This window comes from Pecten maximus, chromosome 4 (assembly GCF_902652985.1).
Source record: "Pecten maximus chromosome 4, xPecMax1.1, whole genome shotgun sequence".
Classification (NCBI taxonomy): domain Eukaryota; kingdom Metazoa; phylum Mollusca; class Bivalvia; order Pectinida; family Pectinidae; genus Pecten; species Pecten maximus.
The window spans coordinates 38096616-38116652 of record NC_047018.1 but is presented as its reverse complement, the minus strand read 5'-3'; the positions used below and the strand labels follow the sequence as shown (position 1 = coordinate 38116652).

Sequence of the window (20037 nt, the reverse complement as noted above, 5' to 3'; positions counted from 1 at the left end):
GTTATAATTTCTCTAACATACGTTAATGTATCATTTTAGTTTGTTTGTTTGTTTGCTGGGTTTATCGGCCGGTGAACAACCAGGGTCATTTTGAAGCCAGGTCTCCTTGTAGTTTTAGGCGACTACCAATAGACTTAACAAATTAACATACGGGATGCACATTGTATGCCATCCAGAGCAATTAGGGTAAAGTGCCTTGCCCAAGGCAAAGGACACAAACGCGACTGCACAGACGGCTTCGAAAAAAACACAACCTGACAAGGTACAGAGCATCAAACCACAAACCTCGGATCTTCACCTGAAGTTACTTGGTCGGTACTCTAAGACTGAGCTATCTCAGCCCCTCTTTTTGGAAGAACCCACTGAGTTAGATCTATTTACAAAACATGTCCTCTTGCTCAGACTAGATAGTGTTTTTTAATTGCTTCGATGGCATTCTACCTTATAAATCTACATATAGAGGCATTAAGATAATTAGGAGTACATACGTTCTGAATCCCACCAGGAAAATCAAACCAATATAATAATACATTATCATATGATAGTGATTTTTTCCCCTTTCCTGATTGGCCAATTCTAAACAGTATCACTTAAATTTGCTCAAATATCATATCAACCCCAAATCTGCACTACAGGGTGATATATAACAATCCAACAACTCGAGTTTGTACCCAAATATAGTAACAAGGGACTTTCCCACAATCCATGACGTCAAAAATGTATGCATACATGTATACATGTATGTATGTGCTCCCTGACCGAGTTTAGTAGACTGAATTCGTAAATGTTGTTACATTTACATTTTGTTGAATTTCAAGCAATAACAAAATACAAAAGTATCAAAATTTAAATTCATTGTTGATTTTGTCTATTTATATTGTCATTTTGAACTTTTCTCCAGTTGAAATATGGGTGATGTACCTGATATTCTATGGAAGGATATGTTTTATACAATTATAGCCTTTTGACAAGGTTGATTCCTGGTTTTACTACCCTAAAAAATTATTTTTCCTTTCTTTCCTCTTTTCCTCTTTATAATTGAATAACAAGAAAAACCTTCAATGGAATCTCAGAAAATTTTCTGAGAAATAGAGATAACAAACAGTCAACATCCAAGAGGACTGTCTGTTGGCCATTTTGTTTTCCTGATCAGATTCAAATTTGATATATTCCTCCAGCGCTTTTCAAGAAATAGCAATAACAGTTTTCCATTCTCACAATCAAAGATCGCCACCTGTCAGCGATTTTGTTTTCCCAATCAGACTCAAAATTGAATAGGCACATCTATGGACCAAGGGGAACCTGCATGTAAAGTTTGAGAAGTTTCTCTCCAGTACTTTTCAAGAAATAGCAAATAACTTCAATTCTCAAAATCAAAGATGGCCACCTGTCAGCCATTTTGTTTTTCTGATCAAACATCTAAATAGAATTGACACAACTAAGGAACAAGGGAAACCTTCACATGAAGTTTGAAAAATATCCCTCCACATGTACACTTTTCAAGAAATAGCAATAACAATGATTGTTAATGGATTGCCAGACGGCCGACAGACAGAAGGACCACGAATGTAGGGCAACTTGAATATATAGCCCACCATCTATTTCCTGTAAGTAACACCATAGCAGAATGGCATTGTGTAACACAGCACCCATAAACAGAACATTAAGATACCCCGTATAATAGGTGTTATTTCACAGCATAAAGAAATCTGAATACCCAGTGTAAAGTATATCTATCGTCTTATCAACACAAAAAACTGTATATTCATTCATACATTCCTACGTATACACACCAAGTTATGATGTCAAATGTTGTACTCGTGTTACATCATCAAATTTAAACTGTACATGCATACCGGTAAACCTGAACATAAAAGTCTATCAATACAAAGGCTTGAATGACATGTTATTCATCTAAGAAATCTTAAGATTGCAATATTTGTGCAAGACGCTGTCTTTTATGGATAATCTCCAACATTTTGTCTAATATAAGAAAACTGGGTAGGGATTGAAATATCAGACAGATGTGTCTTGTATATTATCAGACAGCAGTGAATTAACACAGGGAGAAAGATGGGTACATATAATTAATACCAAACCTGGTTTGGGAAACAGGTAAAGGACTGTACCCAAACTATATGGTCCTACTAGACAGTGAGGGAGTTACCTGATAATCTTGTTCCAGGTATGATGTACAGTCAGCTTTGTGAGTAGAAGTAGAAGAAGAAACCTGCCAAATTGTGTGTTTATCTGAGTGAGGTGTAAATATGATCTCAGAGTTATATCTAGAGCCGTGAGTCAGCTCTAGATCTCTCAGCATCAGTACCTAGATAGGGTACCTCACAATATGCATCACCACTCTCTTGGCAGTACAGGAGTGGCCAGTAGTCCCTCAGCATCATCACCCCAATATACAACTACTGTACAGTATACAATATGGTCCTCAGATTGCTCATATTATAAACTGTCTGTTTTTATATAAAAATAATTGAATGTCTTTCATATCTTACTGACATCTGATCACTTCCTGCAATCATTTATCAGTCCAAAGAAGAGCTTTTAATCATCCTCTATTTTCAAACCTGATTTTATGGACCTATATTGCTGCTATATAAAACTATTAGGACTTGGTCCCTTTTGATCCTTAGAGAAAGATAGATAAATAGATTGACCAAACATCTCAATCCCTGCCTCTTTTTAAGATTCATGATGGTAAAGAAAGATTTCCTAGTACATGTAATTATATAAAGATTAGTAACAGCTTGAGTGAATGTGAAAAGTCCAAACTGGACAACAAAATTAAGATCTAAAACAAACAAAACAAAGTTCATGATATCAATTATCAACGCTGAAATGAAAACAAATTATTATACAATGACCAACACAGTTCATTCCCACAAAGTTTGTTTGTTTATTTGTCCTATTAACAGCCAGGGTCATTTAAGGACGTGCCTGGTTTTGGAGGTGGAGGAAAGCTGGAGTACCCGGAGAAAAACCACCGACCTACGGTCAGTACCAGACAACTGCCCCACGTGGGTTTCGAACTCGCAACCCAGAGGTGGAAGGCTAGTGATAAAGTGTCGGGACACCTTAAGGCGGTGTCCACGGCGCAGCCAATGACATCAAACATGAATGATATATATTGCATAAAATTAGTAAACTGCTGAAAATTCTGTTGTTTCTTTATAACATCAATAGGATCACAGACTAAGAATGTCACTTTCGTTTTTCTGACCAATTAAGTATAACAATTTGACCCTTCAGTGTACCTGAAACATCAGTTAAGCCATATATAAGACAGAATTACACAGTAAATATTATATATATCGGCAATTCTGAAATAGGGCCTTAACCGATATACCAATTCTGAAATAGGGCCTTAACCGATATACCAGAATATTATGGAGCATTATGAATAAGTGCCTTAACTGATATATCGGTGTATAATACGTACATTTGTATAATTTCTTTACATGGATATCTACATGTAAGGTAAATATCTATAACACTGCTACTTAATCTCTTAATCCAACTTAACATGCAATAAAAATGTGTATCATATGAATTACTGAAAGAAAGATTTAGAGTTACAACAACAGTACTCGATTCTTGGCCTGTAGCAGTTAGAACCCACTGTTAGTGGAACCAAGTTGGGGAGATTATTTTTTGTGAATGGGAAAATATACTATACTGCGAGCCTCATACTGTACATGAATGTATTCAACCCTGAAAAACAGCGTAGTGTTGTCGATCTGTATTGATACAGGTGTGGGGGCGGACAGGCCACTGTACGGGACACATAATGTACATATTGTAGGTAAATTCCAGACTTGAGAGGATGACTGGTAGGCCCCCAGCTACCACACACTGTATACAGATCCATTAATTACAGTACAAGGCTCGAGGAAGAGAAAGGGGTGGGTCCAGAGGATTGTAGGACAGTCGTTGCCATGGTATAAAGTTAGAGGGGAAGTCAGTGCTCCAGATAGTATGCTTGAATGCACATTTATGCACATATTTTTTACAAAAAAAAACCCCAATAAACTTGGATAATTCAAGCAAACAAAATCCAAATGATAGCATCAGTTTCACTCTCCAATTAAGCTTAATACATGTATATAGCCATTCAAGACAAAACATGTTTATTTTATTTAATGATATACTAAAAATTGTCATGAAACTTATTATATTTCCTTGTAATGTTATGAGCATTCATCTTTAAAAAATTCCACTTTGTGCAAGTATATATATATAATCTAAGGATGAAAAATACCTTCCACTCTAGGAATTAAGGCAGGAGTAAAAAAACCTAATATTCAACATTTATCTAGAGCACTGGTCCGAATACTAGACCTGTACAACCCATTACATGTCATTTATCGGAGTCCAATGATGATGCAGTACAATTATCAGTAGGAACAGAAAATGAAATTAGTTGTAAGGAATGAATTTAATAAATGCACAATGTCCTAGAAATTATGCATGTATGGTTCTTACATCAGGGGGCAGCTTGGGCAGTGATTCATATGTATTTATATGAAAATTCATTTGTCATGATCAAGGACAGATGCGGTTTTTGTCAAAATTTATACTGAGATTCAGAACTCAAGACTCCGGACAGCCAGAACTCAGGACAAGTTAGGTTGAGTCATTAAGGCAAAAAAAAAATGATAATAATTATGTTAGGATTAACAATTGATGTTTCGATTCAGGACTTGAGATATTGTTTTGAGTCAATTTTATAAGACTCAGGTGATATTCGAGTCACCATTTGGACAGCTAGGAGAAGGGAACAGGATATAACCTTAGGACTGGTGAAGAGTGAGTCAGTGCGTTATAAATATAACCAACCTGTTGTATCACAATTCATATAGACAATATCAAAAGGTTTAGATATCACTCAACAAGTGATCAACCATATCAAGTTCCAGGTGGAAGTTATAATTAACCAGAATGTGTATACTTAATCTGCACAAAGATATCACATGCTCTTTATCGGCCTGTATCTATATAATACTGCACATAAGTGTAACTTTGTGACATTTCCTTGGCTACTGGTGCCTGATTATACTTATAAATCCTAAATACTGGTAATAATGAATCGGAGCCAAGTACATATATTGTGGAGGGATGGCTAATATCTATCAGATGATCCTGCAGTACGTATGACTGCGGTGAATGTTTTTGTCTATATGTTGTAATTGGCAAGCACTTATATTGGGGTTGTGCTGTAAAACCCAGAGTAACATGTCTATATCTACCTGACCATATAAACTACAAGACACAAACCAGAAAATACTAATTATCCTTTAACCACTGGCACAGACTAAACTATGGAATTTTCTGGGAATTACACGGTAAACCAGCAATATTTACATTACTGTACAGTACACGATAATAAAACAGAATCAGATGTAAGCATCTTTTTGAGGCTAATTTAGCCTACTCTAATTAAACCAATAGAAAAAGCAATGTAAATAAATAAGACTGTATTTTCACAGCGACAGATAACGGGGGGAGGGAATTAAAGGGGGATAACTCATTCTGTAGATTATCAGACTAATTCCATACAAACTCATGATAAGAGGAATATTCTTCAATATAATCAGCAAGACAAAATCTAGTTATATAGGCAGATCGAGTCATGTAGACAGTAAACCAGTCAGTATAACTATACATATAAATAAATAATCCTTCTGGGGTAGATCGAATTCCTCTGGAAGCACTGTACAATGTTGTAGGCATGACCTTATGTAAACTTTAACACAACATATAAACCATCCGCTGACAAATGAGACTAAAATTCACAGCACCCCTAAAATCTAAAATATAAGACTCTCTTACCAAACCAGTCCAGTGTTGGGGGTAAGCCTTAGCTAAGTGAAGCTGCATTACATACATACCAGCATCTGTATCATACACACAAGCTTCCGTAACCACTCTTCTCCATCCTGGACTCTCTCTCTATAAATACACTAGTTCCTTTATCAATACACAATATGTAGTAATTCATGCCTCTGAGGCTGTGTTGGTATACTTCTTCCTGTAGGTGTCATACAGTACTTCAGTGTGTAACACAAACACCTACCTCCAGGACATCATACGTCACATTTCTTTTGTCATTCCCTATAGCTATACTACTGAAGCTAAAATTTCAATAGGAAAATGTATGGCAAAATTATCATCACTTAATTTTTGCCAACTGTTATTGTTTCTGGTGCAAGACTCACCAGCAGATTGATAGAAACAAGAATAGGTTGATGTATATTTTTATAAAATACCAAAAGTGTATACCTTCTTACTTTATTTCGATCCACTCTCCAAAAACTTCAGCTTCTAATTTATCATTAAAATCTAGCTGATGTGGATAAAAAATCAATTACATTCCAAGGAAATTTTGTTGTCCCACCTCTATATAGCTGTTATAACTATAAGAATTTCGATCTTGTCAGTATAACCATTATTAGAATGATATCATTATATTTTTCATCTGTTACTGTTAATTAGATATCTTTCTATATTGTGGGTGTAATTTTATGCATTTTTTATGACAAGCAGACTTGTATAGGCTGTCAGTGATGTGACATCTTTAATGGACATCTTTCTAATTAAAAATGTAAACTTTCTTTACATATTACAACAATTGTGAAACAAGTAACATCAACTTATACTTAATCACACTTGTTGGCCTGGATGGAAGTTCGCGTGGGGTCTTACTGTGGGAGAAAACAGAGTACCTGGGGGAAATTAATATAGGTCTCTGGGGGAAACCCATGTGGTCAGGCTGGTGACCCCATACATTTTCACGTCCGGCCGGGGAATCGAACCCCGGCCGCCTAGGTGAAAGGCAAGTGTGTTACTACTGTACCATCCGACCACCCTTATCTCTATAGATCTGCTATTAATACATCTTTCTAATTAGATAAAACATATATGATGTAAATTTCAGAAAGCAGACTAAAATTCAAAACCATTATCTAGGACAGTATCTATACACACTGTAGCTTCCTCTAGCTCTCAGATCTTTTACACTTGCCCATAGTTATGCATGAGATTTAAATGATGAAGACTGTACAGCAGTAGAGAAGATATGCTATTCCTAACTGTCTGGTCTAAATCAGTATCTCAGGAATTACCTTATCTCTCTGCTATAAATACATCTGACAGACCATTACATCACATTAACAGCCAAAGTGGTTTCATTTACTCCTTCCTAAAATAGATTCAAAATACTTGGTGGAGCTAAAACAACATAAACTGTTTTATCTGACTCAACTCAAGTTATATGGAATATACTTTGGTTTTGGCCAGTCACATTTCTTTAAATTTTTGGTGTTTTTTTTTTTTTTTTTTGAGAATTAAAAAAAACCCATTTACATCAGAATTCATAAAGCAAAATGTTTACATTGATCAGGAATTATCAAATGTCCGTGTCAAATTACAAAATGACTATACTTGTGTCTGAAAAAGATACATACTGTGAAGTAAGATTTCTGCTGTGCAGTCTGATTTTCATGCTTTTATTTAGTGAAGAAAGTAAATCCAAATTAGATTTAAATTAAAATCTCCTGTGTTTTGAAATCAAAACAGAGAACATAAAATTACTGACTGTGTACCTATAAAATCATCCACTTTAACCAATAAAGTTTCTGAAAGTGATTTGATTTATGCACAGTATACTACAATGTACATGCTTTTAGCTTCCGTGCAGGGACACACTCCGACACAGCATGTGGTTCAGCAGCTGTACATGTTCAAAAGATGATTAGGGAGGGAGGCCAGAGGGTGAGAGACCCCAAGTCAGGTCAAAGGTGGGGAGATAATCATTAGAAATTGTCTGTGGTTCCTGTATAGTATGATAGCTCATGATCACAGCCCACGTATGACAGCTCACAGCCTATATCTGCAGTACCAGCAGGTGGGTCTACATGTACATGTAACCATCCTGGAGCTAGGCATGGTGTGTAGTGAGGCATGTCATGAGAGCCAGCCATCAGTGGAACATGCTTCTACAGATACAAACTCCTCAACACAATAACTGCAGAATGATTTATCATATAAATAAATTCAGAGTCATGGCATGAACTCATGGCATATTGAATTTTAAATGAGTTAGTTTATTTGAAATGACTATGGCTGTATATATTTCTGTATAAAATATTATGTCAGTTGCATATATGTACCAGTCTATATCTGTTTGTGTGGTTTTGGTCTAATGGTGATTAAGTCTGGTCCCAAACCTCTCAGTACTGGACTGTATACTACATCTGTATACACCTGAGTATATATATATATACTAATTAAACACACCTAGAGTCTGACATAGCCCTGACATCTGAAGCCTGCTGACCCTTGAGCAGTATTACACAGTCATAATGAATGGGAGGGAGGGGGTCTACTGTCAGTGTACTGGTCACTGAGGAATGGTCCCCTGGGGCTCTCTACCTGACAGCAGACAGACACACCTTGATAAGTGGTACAGGTACTGCAGTAGTAGGTGTTTGTAAAGGTACACTGTATCAACACTTTCATCCCGATACCTATGTACTCAGTCTATAAAGTATTACTGCAGTCTACTGCACAGCAATAAACTTTGAAGTTATTGTTGTAAAAGTTTTAAAAGATGAAAGGACATCTATTTTTATGCCTTGAGTTATTACTGTATACTATGATAGGTATAACCTATTTTTCAACATTAGATACCTATATATATATCCATCACTTATCATTAGAAGGATACGCCTCTGGAATCCTAAGATTAGGGGCCTACAACAGTGTCTAATAGACATAACTGACAATTGACATTTTTTGGGGGAATTAATTACACATCATTAAACATATTTGTACTTAGATGAATTTGAACATTATTCTCTTCGGAAAGTAAAACTACCAGGTAATTATGCTGATTTTCAAAGTCAGTACTTAGGAACAAATTGTGCTGATATTTTTGACTCGATATTTTTAAAGACAGTACTTTCCATGTATTGTATACTAATTATTTACTGTGGTCAGCACTAATTCAGTCTAATTGTGCTGATTTCTAATGACGCACTAATTGTCGGTTTCTTTGAATGGTACTAATTGTCCTAAACTTTATTTGTAACACGCTCCAATGAATGTAATTGTTTACTTTACTAGGTACTCTAGATCTACATTATTTCTCACAATATTCATCGTAGGGTCTTTCTGACACAGGTGCCAGGCACAATTACTCGATCACGTCCCACACAGGTGCCAGGCACAATTACACGATCACAATCTGTTCTTTATCGGACTAATTAACCATCATAACCAAGCAACAGATGAGACAAACAGACATGCCAGGTTCTCCAGGAAACACAGTGATATAATAAAATCAGCAACCGAAACATACTTTCAGGATGGTGGAACCCTTTCACCTCGAAGTAACTTTAATGGACTCTATCTACCATTCATTCATCATTTTAAGTCCAATATGGTCAGTGGGGGTAAAAGGGTTAATGGATTATTAATGTTTAAAATAATGACTGATTAATTATAATAATCAACTATTTTTTTCCTCTGCAGTGAATGGTAATCAGGTTTCCTGTGTGTACGATTTATTAAATCTGCCAAGTAAGTTTTCATCCAAGGCAAACTTGGATATTCCTGAAAAAATTATATCCAACAACCTGCAGCTTTATAAAGATAAATCGTATCTGTCAGTGCTATAAATTTACATGTAGATTCTTTTCCAACATTCCTGTGCCAGTGATTCAGTTTTTATGATGATCTGTATAGGATCGGAGATCCAGCAGAGCCTTCAGTGATAAAGCTCTCCCTAAAGTATATAGGGATGGACAGTCAGATTACCATAACATTGACGATCATCTGATTTACCTTTAACACCTGAGGACCTGTATTACAGATACATAGTGTCATATACCTCAACCATTAAAACAAGGACTAATTGTTAAAAACAGGTCAACTGTACTGTCTTACACAGGTACGCATTATACAGGTAGTCTGTAGTGACCTTATTATAAAAGGTTATTTGTACCTGTATATAGTGACCTAATAATAAAAGGTTATCTATACCTGTTTAAAATTACCTAATAATAAAATGTTATTTGTACCTGTATAAAGTGACCTAATTATAAAATATTCTCTTTACCTGTATACAGTGACCTAATTATAAAATGTTCCCTTTACCTGTATATAGTGACCTAATTATAAAATGTTCCCTTTACCTGTATATAGTGACCTAATTATGTTATCTTTACCTTTATATAGTAACCTATTTATTAAAGTTTTTTGTACCTGTTTATATTCCTAATTAAAAAATGTTATTTGTACATGTATTTAGTGACCTAATTATAAAAGGTTATCTGTACCTGTTTAAAGTGACCTAATTATAAAAGGTTATTTGTACCTGTTTAAAGTGACCTAATTATAAAAGGTTATCTGTACCTGTATATATACCAAATTATAAAAGGTTATCTGTACCTGTATATAGTGACCAAATTATAAAAGGTTATTTGTACCTATTTTATGAACACATATGCATATATGTTTATTTGTCTCAAAGCTCAGATAATAATTAATAGAGAAACTTCCTCGGAACTGTATTAATGTTATCTATCATAATTACCCCAGGAGGAACATGAGTAAGTAACATTATGTAAAGGTTGGGCATCAAATAATAAAACGCTTGGCTAGTGCCTATCCTAAACCTTTAAAAGATTAACTGGTACATAAATAGTTCACACTCAATAACATATTAATGACATAACAACTGGTGGGAGTTGTGCAAGTTATACAGGTAATTTGAGGTGTGTAGGAAGCATGGTAACACATACACAATTGTATATGATATTTCATGATTCAAGGTATCACTTATAAGTTATAAAACATTCACCAACTGAGCACACAACATTCATTATTTGTATGAGGACTTCTAGGGTTCAGCCTGGACCCATAAATCATGGGCCAAAACATAGAAAATTGAAGAAATTTGTGAGTTTTGGTGGGCCATTTTGGAAAATATGGGGCAAATGGCCCCCTCCAGAGTTATCCCTGGGACTCCAGGGATGAGCTGACTGAAAGTTGTACAATCAATGTGTAATAAGGTTATTATGTACCCATTGTCGGAAACCCATGACACACTGCCCTATTGTTAGTGTAAGAGTTTTGTGGGTTTCCGACAATGTCATGTACCACACTGAATAACACTGTGTCAGACAGTATAAATGTCGGTCTAATAGGGTTCAGAATTCACAGGTTGATGTATCACAGTATATATCACAATATATAGATGTCAGTCTATACAGGGTACAGAATATGCAGGTAGTTTCATCAATGTTTACATGTCAGTGTATACAGTAAACAAGGGACAGATGTATACAGGTAATATTATCAGTGTATTATCAGAGTAAAAATGTCAGTCGATACAGGGTACAGAATACAGATTAAAATGTCAGTCTATACAGGGTACAGAATACACAGGTAATTTAATTAGTGTATTATCAGATTAAAATGTCAGTCTATACAGGGTACAGAATACACAGGTAATTTAATTAGTGTATTATCAGATTAAAAATGTCAGTCTATACAGGGTACAGAATACACAGGTAATTTAATTAGTGTATTATCAGATTAAAATGTCAGTCTATATAGGGTACAGAATACACAGGTAATTTAATTATATATGTTAATATCATTCTACACAGTATTCAGGGAACAAAGAATATACAAGTAGTTTCTTAAGATTATAAAAATGTCAGTCGATACAGGGTACAGAATACACAGGTAATTTCATCAAGTGTATATGAATATTGAGAGTCTATAATATATAGTATAGAAAGAATATACAAGTAGTTTTATAAGATTATAAAATGTCAATCTAAACAGGGTACAGAATACACAGGTAGTTTCATCAGAGTATGTCAGTGTATAGAGGTTACAGAATATACAGGTTGTCTAATGTCAGATTATAAATGTCAAGTCTATATAGGGTAAAGAATATACCAGTATTTGTATTTATAACAGAAGAAATGTCAGTCTATATATATATAGGGTTCAGAATATACAGGCAGTTGTAAACATACAGGGCACAGAATACACCTGTAGTTTTATCAGAGTATAAATGTCAGTCTATAGAGGTTTCAGAACAGACAGGTTGTTGATGTGGAGATCTGGGACAAAATTATACCACTTGGCTGTCATCTACATTATATACACTACACAATGTATTCCATAGAAACCTGAAGAGATATATGTCTTACAGAAACCTCGACTAACAATAATCCATGGTACACCATAACACAACATCAATCTTCCAAAGTGTGGTTAACAACTTACCTCACTTTAATATTCAGATTTAAAACTGATTTCCCTGGAATGGAGTCTAAACTTCCAACGTTTACTTATCCCTCTCACTCAGCTACATGCATCCTCCATATTGAAAGAGGGTATACTGTTTCACATCCAAACAAGGCAGGCCTGACCTCCACTCTGTGACCTTTGACCCCTCCTACAGTCTGACCCTATGATTCACAAGAGGCTACACAGAAGTATGTGGCTAGCCTAAACATAACATGCTACTGAGTAAGGAGCTATTAACACACAGTACTTTGTGTATCTAATAATCTAAAAAGTTACAATACAATCTGTGTATTTATGATAATCTTATAACTCCCACATGTACATGTACAGCCAAATATATTTGTTAGTGTATATTCAGAAGTTTACACTCCTATAGCTATAGGTATTATTGGGGCCCTCCTGGGGGAAATCTGGCTCGCTATCATAACACTAACAAATTGTTGTTGGTATATTTCTCGGTGACAATTTGCTATTTCAGGCAGCTAGTACATAATGTACCACCATAGTCAGGTATAGGTCCAGTGAATTGTTTAATGTAAAGAAAGTGTTTACTTTATAGAGCACCCTGACCCACTCTTTAGGAAAGGTCACACATCATTGGTCCAGCCATACAATACCCCCAGGGAGACCAACAGGTTACACCACTCTTTGTGGATTAGCAAATATAACTTCTGTACACTGGCATTTTTGTGCGGGCCATGTAATATTTCAATTCTTTGGCCTAACAGCCTGTAGGACTTGTTGGAAAATGTAAAAAAATTAAAAATTCCTACCAGGAGGAGAGAATTAATTACGATATGATGCTATAAATAATTCAGCATACTCTTGTGTTTTGATATCCTACAGGCAGCAGACCTAGATTTATTTATCTCTATAGGTACACCACCTAAAACTTATATATACAAAAACATATGTTCCATTTTAATGTCATTCAAGTTTTATATACTTGGAGATAAACCGGGGCATGAAAAATGGTGAAAATAGTTTTATATTCCAACAAAAAAATAAAGTAAACTTAACATAATATTACATTCCATATGACTGATAATCCTTAGGCCTAAATTATAAATATTTTAAAAGTCTCAACTAGAAAATTGTTAACTGAACCTGTGACCCTGGTCCTGGATAACCTCTAAAAGGCATTTGTCCCCAGGCAAGTCAGTTAAAGAAGTCTCCAGTATTCTACCATAGTGAAAATATTAATAAAAAAAAATTAATTAAACATATTTAAAACAACATATTTACTCAAAAATAAAAACATGCATAAATACACAGCTTGGACAAAAGATAACCTACATATGAAATTTGAGAAAGATTCATAACTCTCTAAAAAAAATGGCAATAAATATCTTCAATCTTCACTATGTATGATAATTATTTAACATACATAAAGTAGGAACCATTTGAGCTAGGGGAACCAATACCGGAAGACCAATGCTGCATTACTTCCCGAGAATTTTGAATTCCAATCAATTCAGTAAAACTTTGGGATGGGTTTCCTGAGAATCTGCCATGTCAATCTTTAAACTATCCTAATCAAAGGTGGCTGACTGTTAGCCACTATGTTTTTCAGAACTATCTCCAAACTGACATAGGTACAAATATTTAAACAAAGGAAAAGTGAGAAACATACACATGAAATTTGAGAAGTGATCACACTTCCAAAATCCAAGTTGGCCACCTGTGGGTCAATTTGTTTTTCGGATCAATCTCAAAAGAAAACATGCCCAACTAGGGACCAAATATGTGAAATTTTTAGCGAGATCCTTTCAGTCTTTCTCAAGAAATTGCAATAACGAGAAAAGTTTAGGGATAGACAATAGACTGACAACAGGTATCCTCTTCACTGTCTCATAAGGATATCGTCTGACGATGGTGGGCTAAAAAGTGGTCCCTATGCATGGGAATGATTTCTTAAAGGTGCAATATTGATAGTGCATGCATTTATTTACAATTGGTATTTCTAAAAGGTATATTCTTAAATATTTTAAAATGACTTTCACATACAGTATAATTGTTGATATATGACACATACATCGAAGAAGAATTGATATTGATTCAGACCATACAACAACAATTTTCTCCCCTAGCACTTCTGACCAGTAGTATAAGTATTGAATTTAACCTTGGTCAAAATTAGAATGTTGTAGGCTAGAAGTACATACTGTTTACAGTTGCTAATTACAGTTCTAGTAAATATTTGTTTACCAAACCCTTTTACTGGCAGTATATATACATAAACACAATGGCAATTGAACAATAGTCGACTCATATTAAATACCCACGATGTCCCTGAAAGGTCAGTATTGACCACAGATTAAACAAGCTCAAAACAGCCACTGGTCAAGTCAATTTAAGACACACTTCTAAATAAAACTACTGATATTAGACTCAGAAGAGTTGGAGGTTGTACTTGAAGGAACAGAGTGATAAACATTTACCATCATGGCCCAGCAGACACAACCCTACCCTGGCATGCAACAGCAGGCTGGCTATAACCCAGGTAACTGTTACCCTTTTTCAATTAATTCATCAATAATTGATTATAATTATATGTGTATTATTGAAATTTCATCTGCCATCTCAATACCACTTTTGTATTGAGGAAACTAAGTTAATGATACAAATATATAGCTACAATCAACTCAGAAAATACTGTATATTCAAATAAAACATTGTAGCCATAGGGTAAAGTAGTTTCAGAATATTGGAAGAATCATACACACTTTTTTCTTGTAGTGTTGGTGTTAAACTGTTATGACCTACTTACAAGTTAAGAAAGACTAGGAGGGAAATGGAACGAAGCATATATAGCAGAGAATATCAAATCAAACCCAAAACGATTTTGGAATTATGTTAACTCAACGAGAAAAGTGAGAACAGGGATATCCAACCTCATGGGACTAAACGGAGATGATCAACAAATGGCAGTCAAGGACAGCGATAAAGCCGAGGTCTCAGCTAAGTTTTTCAGCAGTGTTTTTACGAAGGAACCATCTGGAGAACTACCAGAATTTAATACTAGAACTGTAAATCACCCTTTTGAGGAGATAATTTGAATTGTAATCCATTAGTCGTTGAAAAGATTTTAGCAAATTTAAATGAAAACAAATCGCAGGGGCCAGACAAAATTCACCCGAAAGTTCTTAAGGAATTCAAACATTTTATCAGTACACCCTTAGCCGAGATTTTCAACCGGTCATTGGAAGATGGAAAACTACCTCAAGAATGGAAAGAAGCTAACATCACTGCCATATACAAGAAAGGATCGAAGTCGGACCCAGGAAATTATAGACCTGTCAGCCTCACAAGTATTGTTGTAAAGACCCTAGAGAAGTTAGTTAGAAACAGTATAGTTAATCACACGGATAAGAATAATCTTTTAAGCTCTAAACAATTTGGATTTATCTCGGGACGATCAACCCAACTTCAGTTGCTGAATGTTTTAGAAGATTGGACTGCAATTATAGATAATGGAGGAGAAATAGATGTAATTTATATGGATTTTATGAAGGCATTTGATAAAGTCACGCATAAACGCCTCTTAAAGAAATTGATAGGATATTGCGTAAGCCAAAAAGTAGTAAATTGGATAGAGGATTTCCTGAGTAATAGATGTCAGCGTGTTATTGTTAATGGTGAGATGTCAGAAACATACCCCGTAACCAGCGGCATCCCGCAAGGCAGTGTACTGGGCCCAATCTTATTTGTAGTATATATAAACGATCTTCCTGAAATACCAACATCTTCGTCGCCGCTATTTGCAGATGACACAAAGTTATACAGACGGATTAGGAACGAGGAAGATGTGAGAATCCTCCAGGAGGACCTGGATAAACTCCAAATTTGGTCGAACAAATGGTTACTCTAAATTCCACCCCAACAAATGTAAAGTAATATCAATTAAAGCTTCCAAGAAAAGACATTACTATATGAATGGACAGGAAGGAGAGAGGATTCAGCTGGAAAACATCACACACGAAAAGGACATTGGGGTTACCATCGATGAGGACCTGAATTCCAAAAAACTCACCTGCATAACATTGTAAACAAAGCGAACAGCATAGTTGGACTAATACGAAGATCGTTTGTATATCTTGATGAGTCAATGTTCAAGATATTATTTAAAGCTCTCGTCAGACCACACCTGGAATATGCGGCAAGTGTATGGAACCCATATCGAGTAGCAGAACTCGTAGTAGTCCTGATATGTATAAGAAGGAGAAGTCGTTTGTTATGGTGAACATTTTTTTTCAGGTATGCAACAACAACAGATGGTTGGACAGCCAGGTATGGTGGTGGTAACAACTGCCCCCCAACAGTCACTCCCAGTTGTAAAATCTTTCCGCGACACCCCACAGAGAATGCAGTGCCCCAATTGCAGTCAGGACATTGTGACCGTTATGACCTTTGTACCAGGTGTCAACACTATTGTCTGCTGTCTTATCATTGCTCTCCTTGGGTAAGATATTCTATTATGTTTGGCAGCTTAATGATCTTACCCCAAGGGTTGAGATTCCCCTGTCTCACTTCCATGGGGGCGAATGGTTATTTTCTCTTACCCTGTTTACCCTCTTATGTATCTAATATGGTTGTTACATCAATGCAAGGAAATGTTGACGTGACATGATTGAATTGTCGACGTGATGTGACTGTACTGTTACCGTGACATCATGTTATTGTTGACGTGACGAAATACAATTGTTGAGAGCGTGAGAAGATCATGTGTAGCTTGCCTTTTCCATAGGGTGAGATAAGAAAATCTCACCCCGGTAAAACTGCGGATATCCCTGTCCAGGGTAAGAGAATAATAGAATCTTTCACCCCTCGGGGGTGAGACAGGGGAATCTCAACCCAAGGGGAAGATTCTTAAGTTGCCAATCACGAGGCTTGCAGAGTGTTTGGTAGCTTATAATGATCTTACCCCGAGGGTTGAGATTCCCCTGTCTCACGTCCATGGGGGTGAATGATTATTTTTCTCTTACCCTGTTTATCCCTCTTATGTATCTAATATTGACGTTACATCAATGTAAGGAAATGTTGAGGTGATGTTATTGAATTGTCAACGTGACGTCATGGCACTGTTGCCGTGACGAAATACAATTGTTGAGAATGTGAGGAAAGCACGTGTAGCTTGTCTTTTCCCTAGGGTGAGATAAGAAAATCTCGGCCCGGTAAAACTGCAGATATCCCTGTCCAGGGTAAGAGAAAAATTTATCTCTTCCCAAGCAACAATGAGTATCATTTTTATGTGAGATATGTGAGAATATATGAGAATGTAAAATCTCAGTTTTATGAAACAAGGAAAATTTTCTAAGAAGCTAAATTAGATGTGTCATAACCTTTTATACAACATCATATGTATTCAACTATTGATAAGTATGATAAATTTCATAATTTGTTGATACAACTGAAAAATCTTTGTTATGATCACATGTAAGAATATAACTCTATTCAAGAGAAAATAAATGACAAATCCTTACAATGAATACACATCAACAAATTTCAATTCAGACTGTACTGTTTCTTAATAACAAATCCATACTCATATTTTTTTGAAGTCATAACAATCAAGTGCTATAAACAACATGTCATATTTAATAGTAAAATATGTATGACATATTGATATAGTTATATAATTGTGTGATAAAGTTTCATCATCTATATAATGCATTATCTCTGCAATCACAATTACCATATCAAGAATCCTTTTACATGTGTTTTACCTTGTGTATGTAACACAAGGTAAAACACATGTAAAAGGATATAAGCAGAAATTTGTATCAAGTATATTTGTACTACATTTTTTTTTTTATCTTTTAAATACTAAAAAAAGATAAAAAAAAAAAAATGTAGTACAAATATACTTGATACAAATTTTTGCTTATAAAAGCTAAAGAAAGTAAATCAAAATCCTGAATAAAACTTAAGCTTTAATTTTCAATCCCTGCTGCCTGTAATTATTTTCTGATGTAACGGTACCTTTTCTCTGGTCCTGTGGAATTTGTTTTTTAAAGATGTTTTACTGTATATATATTCTATGAACATTGTTGCATGACTTAAGTAATTTTAACAGAGCAAATGATTAATTAAAATTAAACAGTTGCCTCTGCTAGGGATCGAAATAGGGACCTCTGGCTTACTAGTCTTACGCTCAACCGAGCTAAAGAGAAGATCAGTATATTGCAGCTAGTATTTACCAAGGTTACATAATTATGATTTGATGATCCACAACATAATAATTATGGTGATCATGCATGTGATGTTACTGGAAACTATTTAACCTTAATAATGATACACACATTAAAGCAATGTGATATGATCCACCAACTCTTCTAAGAAAGGATCTGATTTATCATAAAACATAAAGAATAGCATGCAGCTGTACATGTACTATCAATATGTATGAGCTATTAAACATCTAACCAGATTACTTTTTTACTTTTTCAGAGGTGTCCTTGGTTGTTTCATAATCCCATTCTTCATGGACAGTTGCAAGGATGTAATCCACAATTGTCCCAATTGCCAAACAAAGCTGGGACGGTACACCAAAATGTAACAGTGGATTTGATTGGTCACCTCTGCTGAACTGTGAACATTCATGAAACACTTTCTTGTTTATGTAAATTCTAACTGTGATAAACTCTGCTAAAAAATTTCCAGTGTTTAACATATACAATTAAAGACCATATATATATATCTAGATAAATTAAGATCACAAACTATTAATGTTTTTGTTGGTCAACAAATGTTCTAAAATTAAGAATTATAGAAAGAAGTTAAATTTTGGAGAAAATGATGAGTATCCTTCCAAAACTATGAAGGGTTGCAAAGTACGGGCAGTACTAGTGCTACCTTTATATATGTATATTACATACTAAATATTTATTTTATTAATGTCCAGCTGTATCTTTTTTTACTTAAGAAAGGACTGTGATATTTTCCTTTTTTTTTCAAAAACATATTTCTTAATTCTAATTAATAAAAAATTTAAATACTCTCTTAAATTATAGTATATAGGTCTCTGATATATCTCACTGTTTAATAGAACAGTCTGCCACTAGCCAGGTGAAAGGGAAATCCCTGCTAACCTGAACTATACCCCAATAATATGGACTTTTACTGAAATTTAACTCGAAGTCTGTGAAGACAACAACGCAGATTAAGGTTCTTACCTCAAATAATACATCTAAGTCTCCCTATATAGCTTATACTTTGAGTGGTAAATGGCACATTATCTGTGATATGATCTGAAAATATTCTGGCTATGATGGGTTTTACTTTTAATCTAGCAACCTCTCTCTACTGTACTGTACACAGGTACTTGTGGACATGATTATGGTATTTCTAATTCAAATGTTTCATTATAGACGAGTAAATTATTGTATTACAAACGCATGCTTAATTTGAAAAAAAAAATCGTACCTCGGCCTTTAATATTTACTCCACAAGTACCTGTAGGTACTGTACTGTCATTACTGTACTTGTGACTAAGTCCCTCTAAACTGTGGATTGTAGATTGACTTGTCCAGTCCGCAAGTAAATGTCACGAAAAAGTTTAACAATCGTATGCTTTGTATAATTATTAAGTTACTTACGATTTTTAATCCCTCAAAATTTCCAGAGTCAATATTAGAAGAGGCTGCGTCTTGAAACAACTTTTCAAACAGGAAACTTGTTACGCGTACTAAATCC

At 35.0% G+C, this 20037-nt stretch overlaps 2 protein-coding genes across 7 annotated transcripts in view; one reads left to right on the top strand and one right to left on the bottom strand.

The window, feature by feature from the left end:
* The window catches only part of LOC117326023 (putative ferric-chelate reductase 1 homolog), a 39632-nt gene extending 19595 nt beyond the window's left edge, over positions 1–20037 (bottom strand). Inside the window, exon 1 of one of the 6 annotated variants that reach the window (XM_033882599.1) lies at positions 19941–20037. Coding sequence is in view for 1 of the 6 variants with exons in the window: in XM_033882597.1 (XP_033738488.1) it covers positions 18785–18828 (44 nt within the window). In the remaining 5 variants the exon portion in view is untranslated. Of the gene's footprint in view, positions 1–5844; positions 6000–12318; positions 12542–18784; positions 18877–19767; positions 19917–19940 lie in introns of those variants that run through there. The other 5 variants (XM_033882602.1, XM_033882597.1, XM_033882598.1 and 2 more) reach the window with 5 other exon arrangements.
* LOC117326024 (LITAF domain-containing protein-like) lies at positions 14660–19354 on the top strand. The gene is made up of 3 exons (XM_033882604.1): positions 14660–14845; positions 16600–16804; positions 18793–19354. Exons 1-3 carry the CDS (start codon positions 14788–14790, stop codon positions 18899–18901), a joined length of 372 nt encoding a protein of 123 aa, XP_033738495.1. The 5' UTR covers positions 14660–14787; the 3' UTR covers positions 18902–19354.

Coding starts and splice junctions, on each gene's coding strand:
- LOC117326024 (XM_033882604.1), top strand. CDS start 14,788: ATGGCCCAGCAGACACAACCCTACCCTGGCATGCAACAGCAGGCTGGC. Junction 14,846..16,599: donor GCAGGCTGGCTATAACCCAG/GTAACTGTTACC, acceptor ATTTTTTTTCAG/GTATGCAACAACAACAGATG. Junction 16,805..18,792: donor CTTATCATTGCTCTCCTTGG/GTAAGATATTCT, acceptor TTACTTTTTCAG/AGGTGTCCTTGGTTGTTTCA.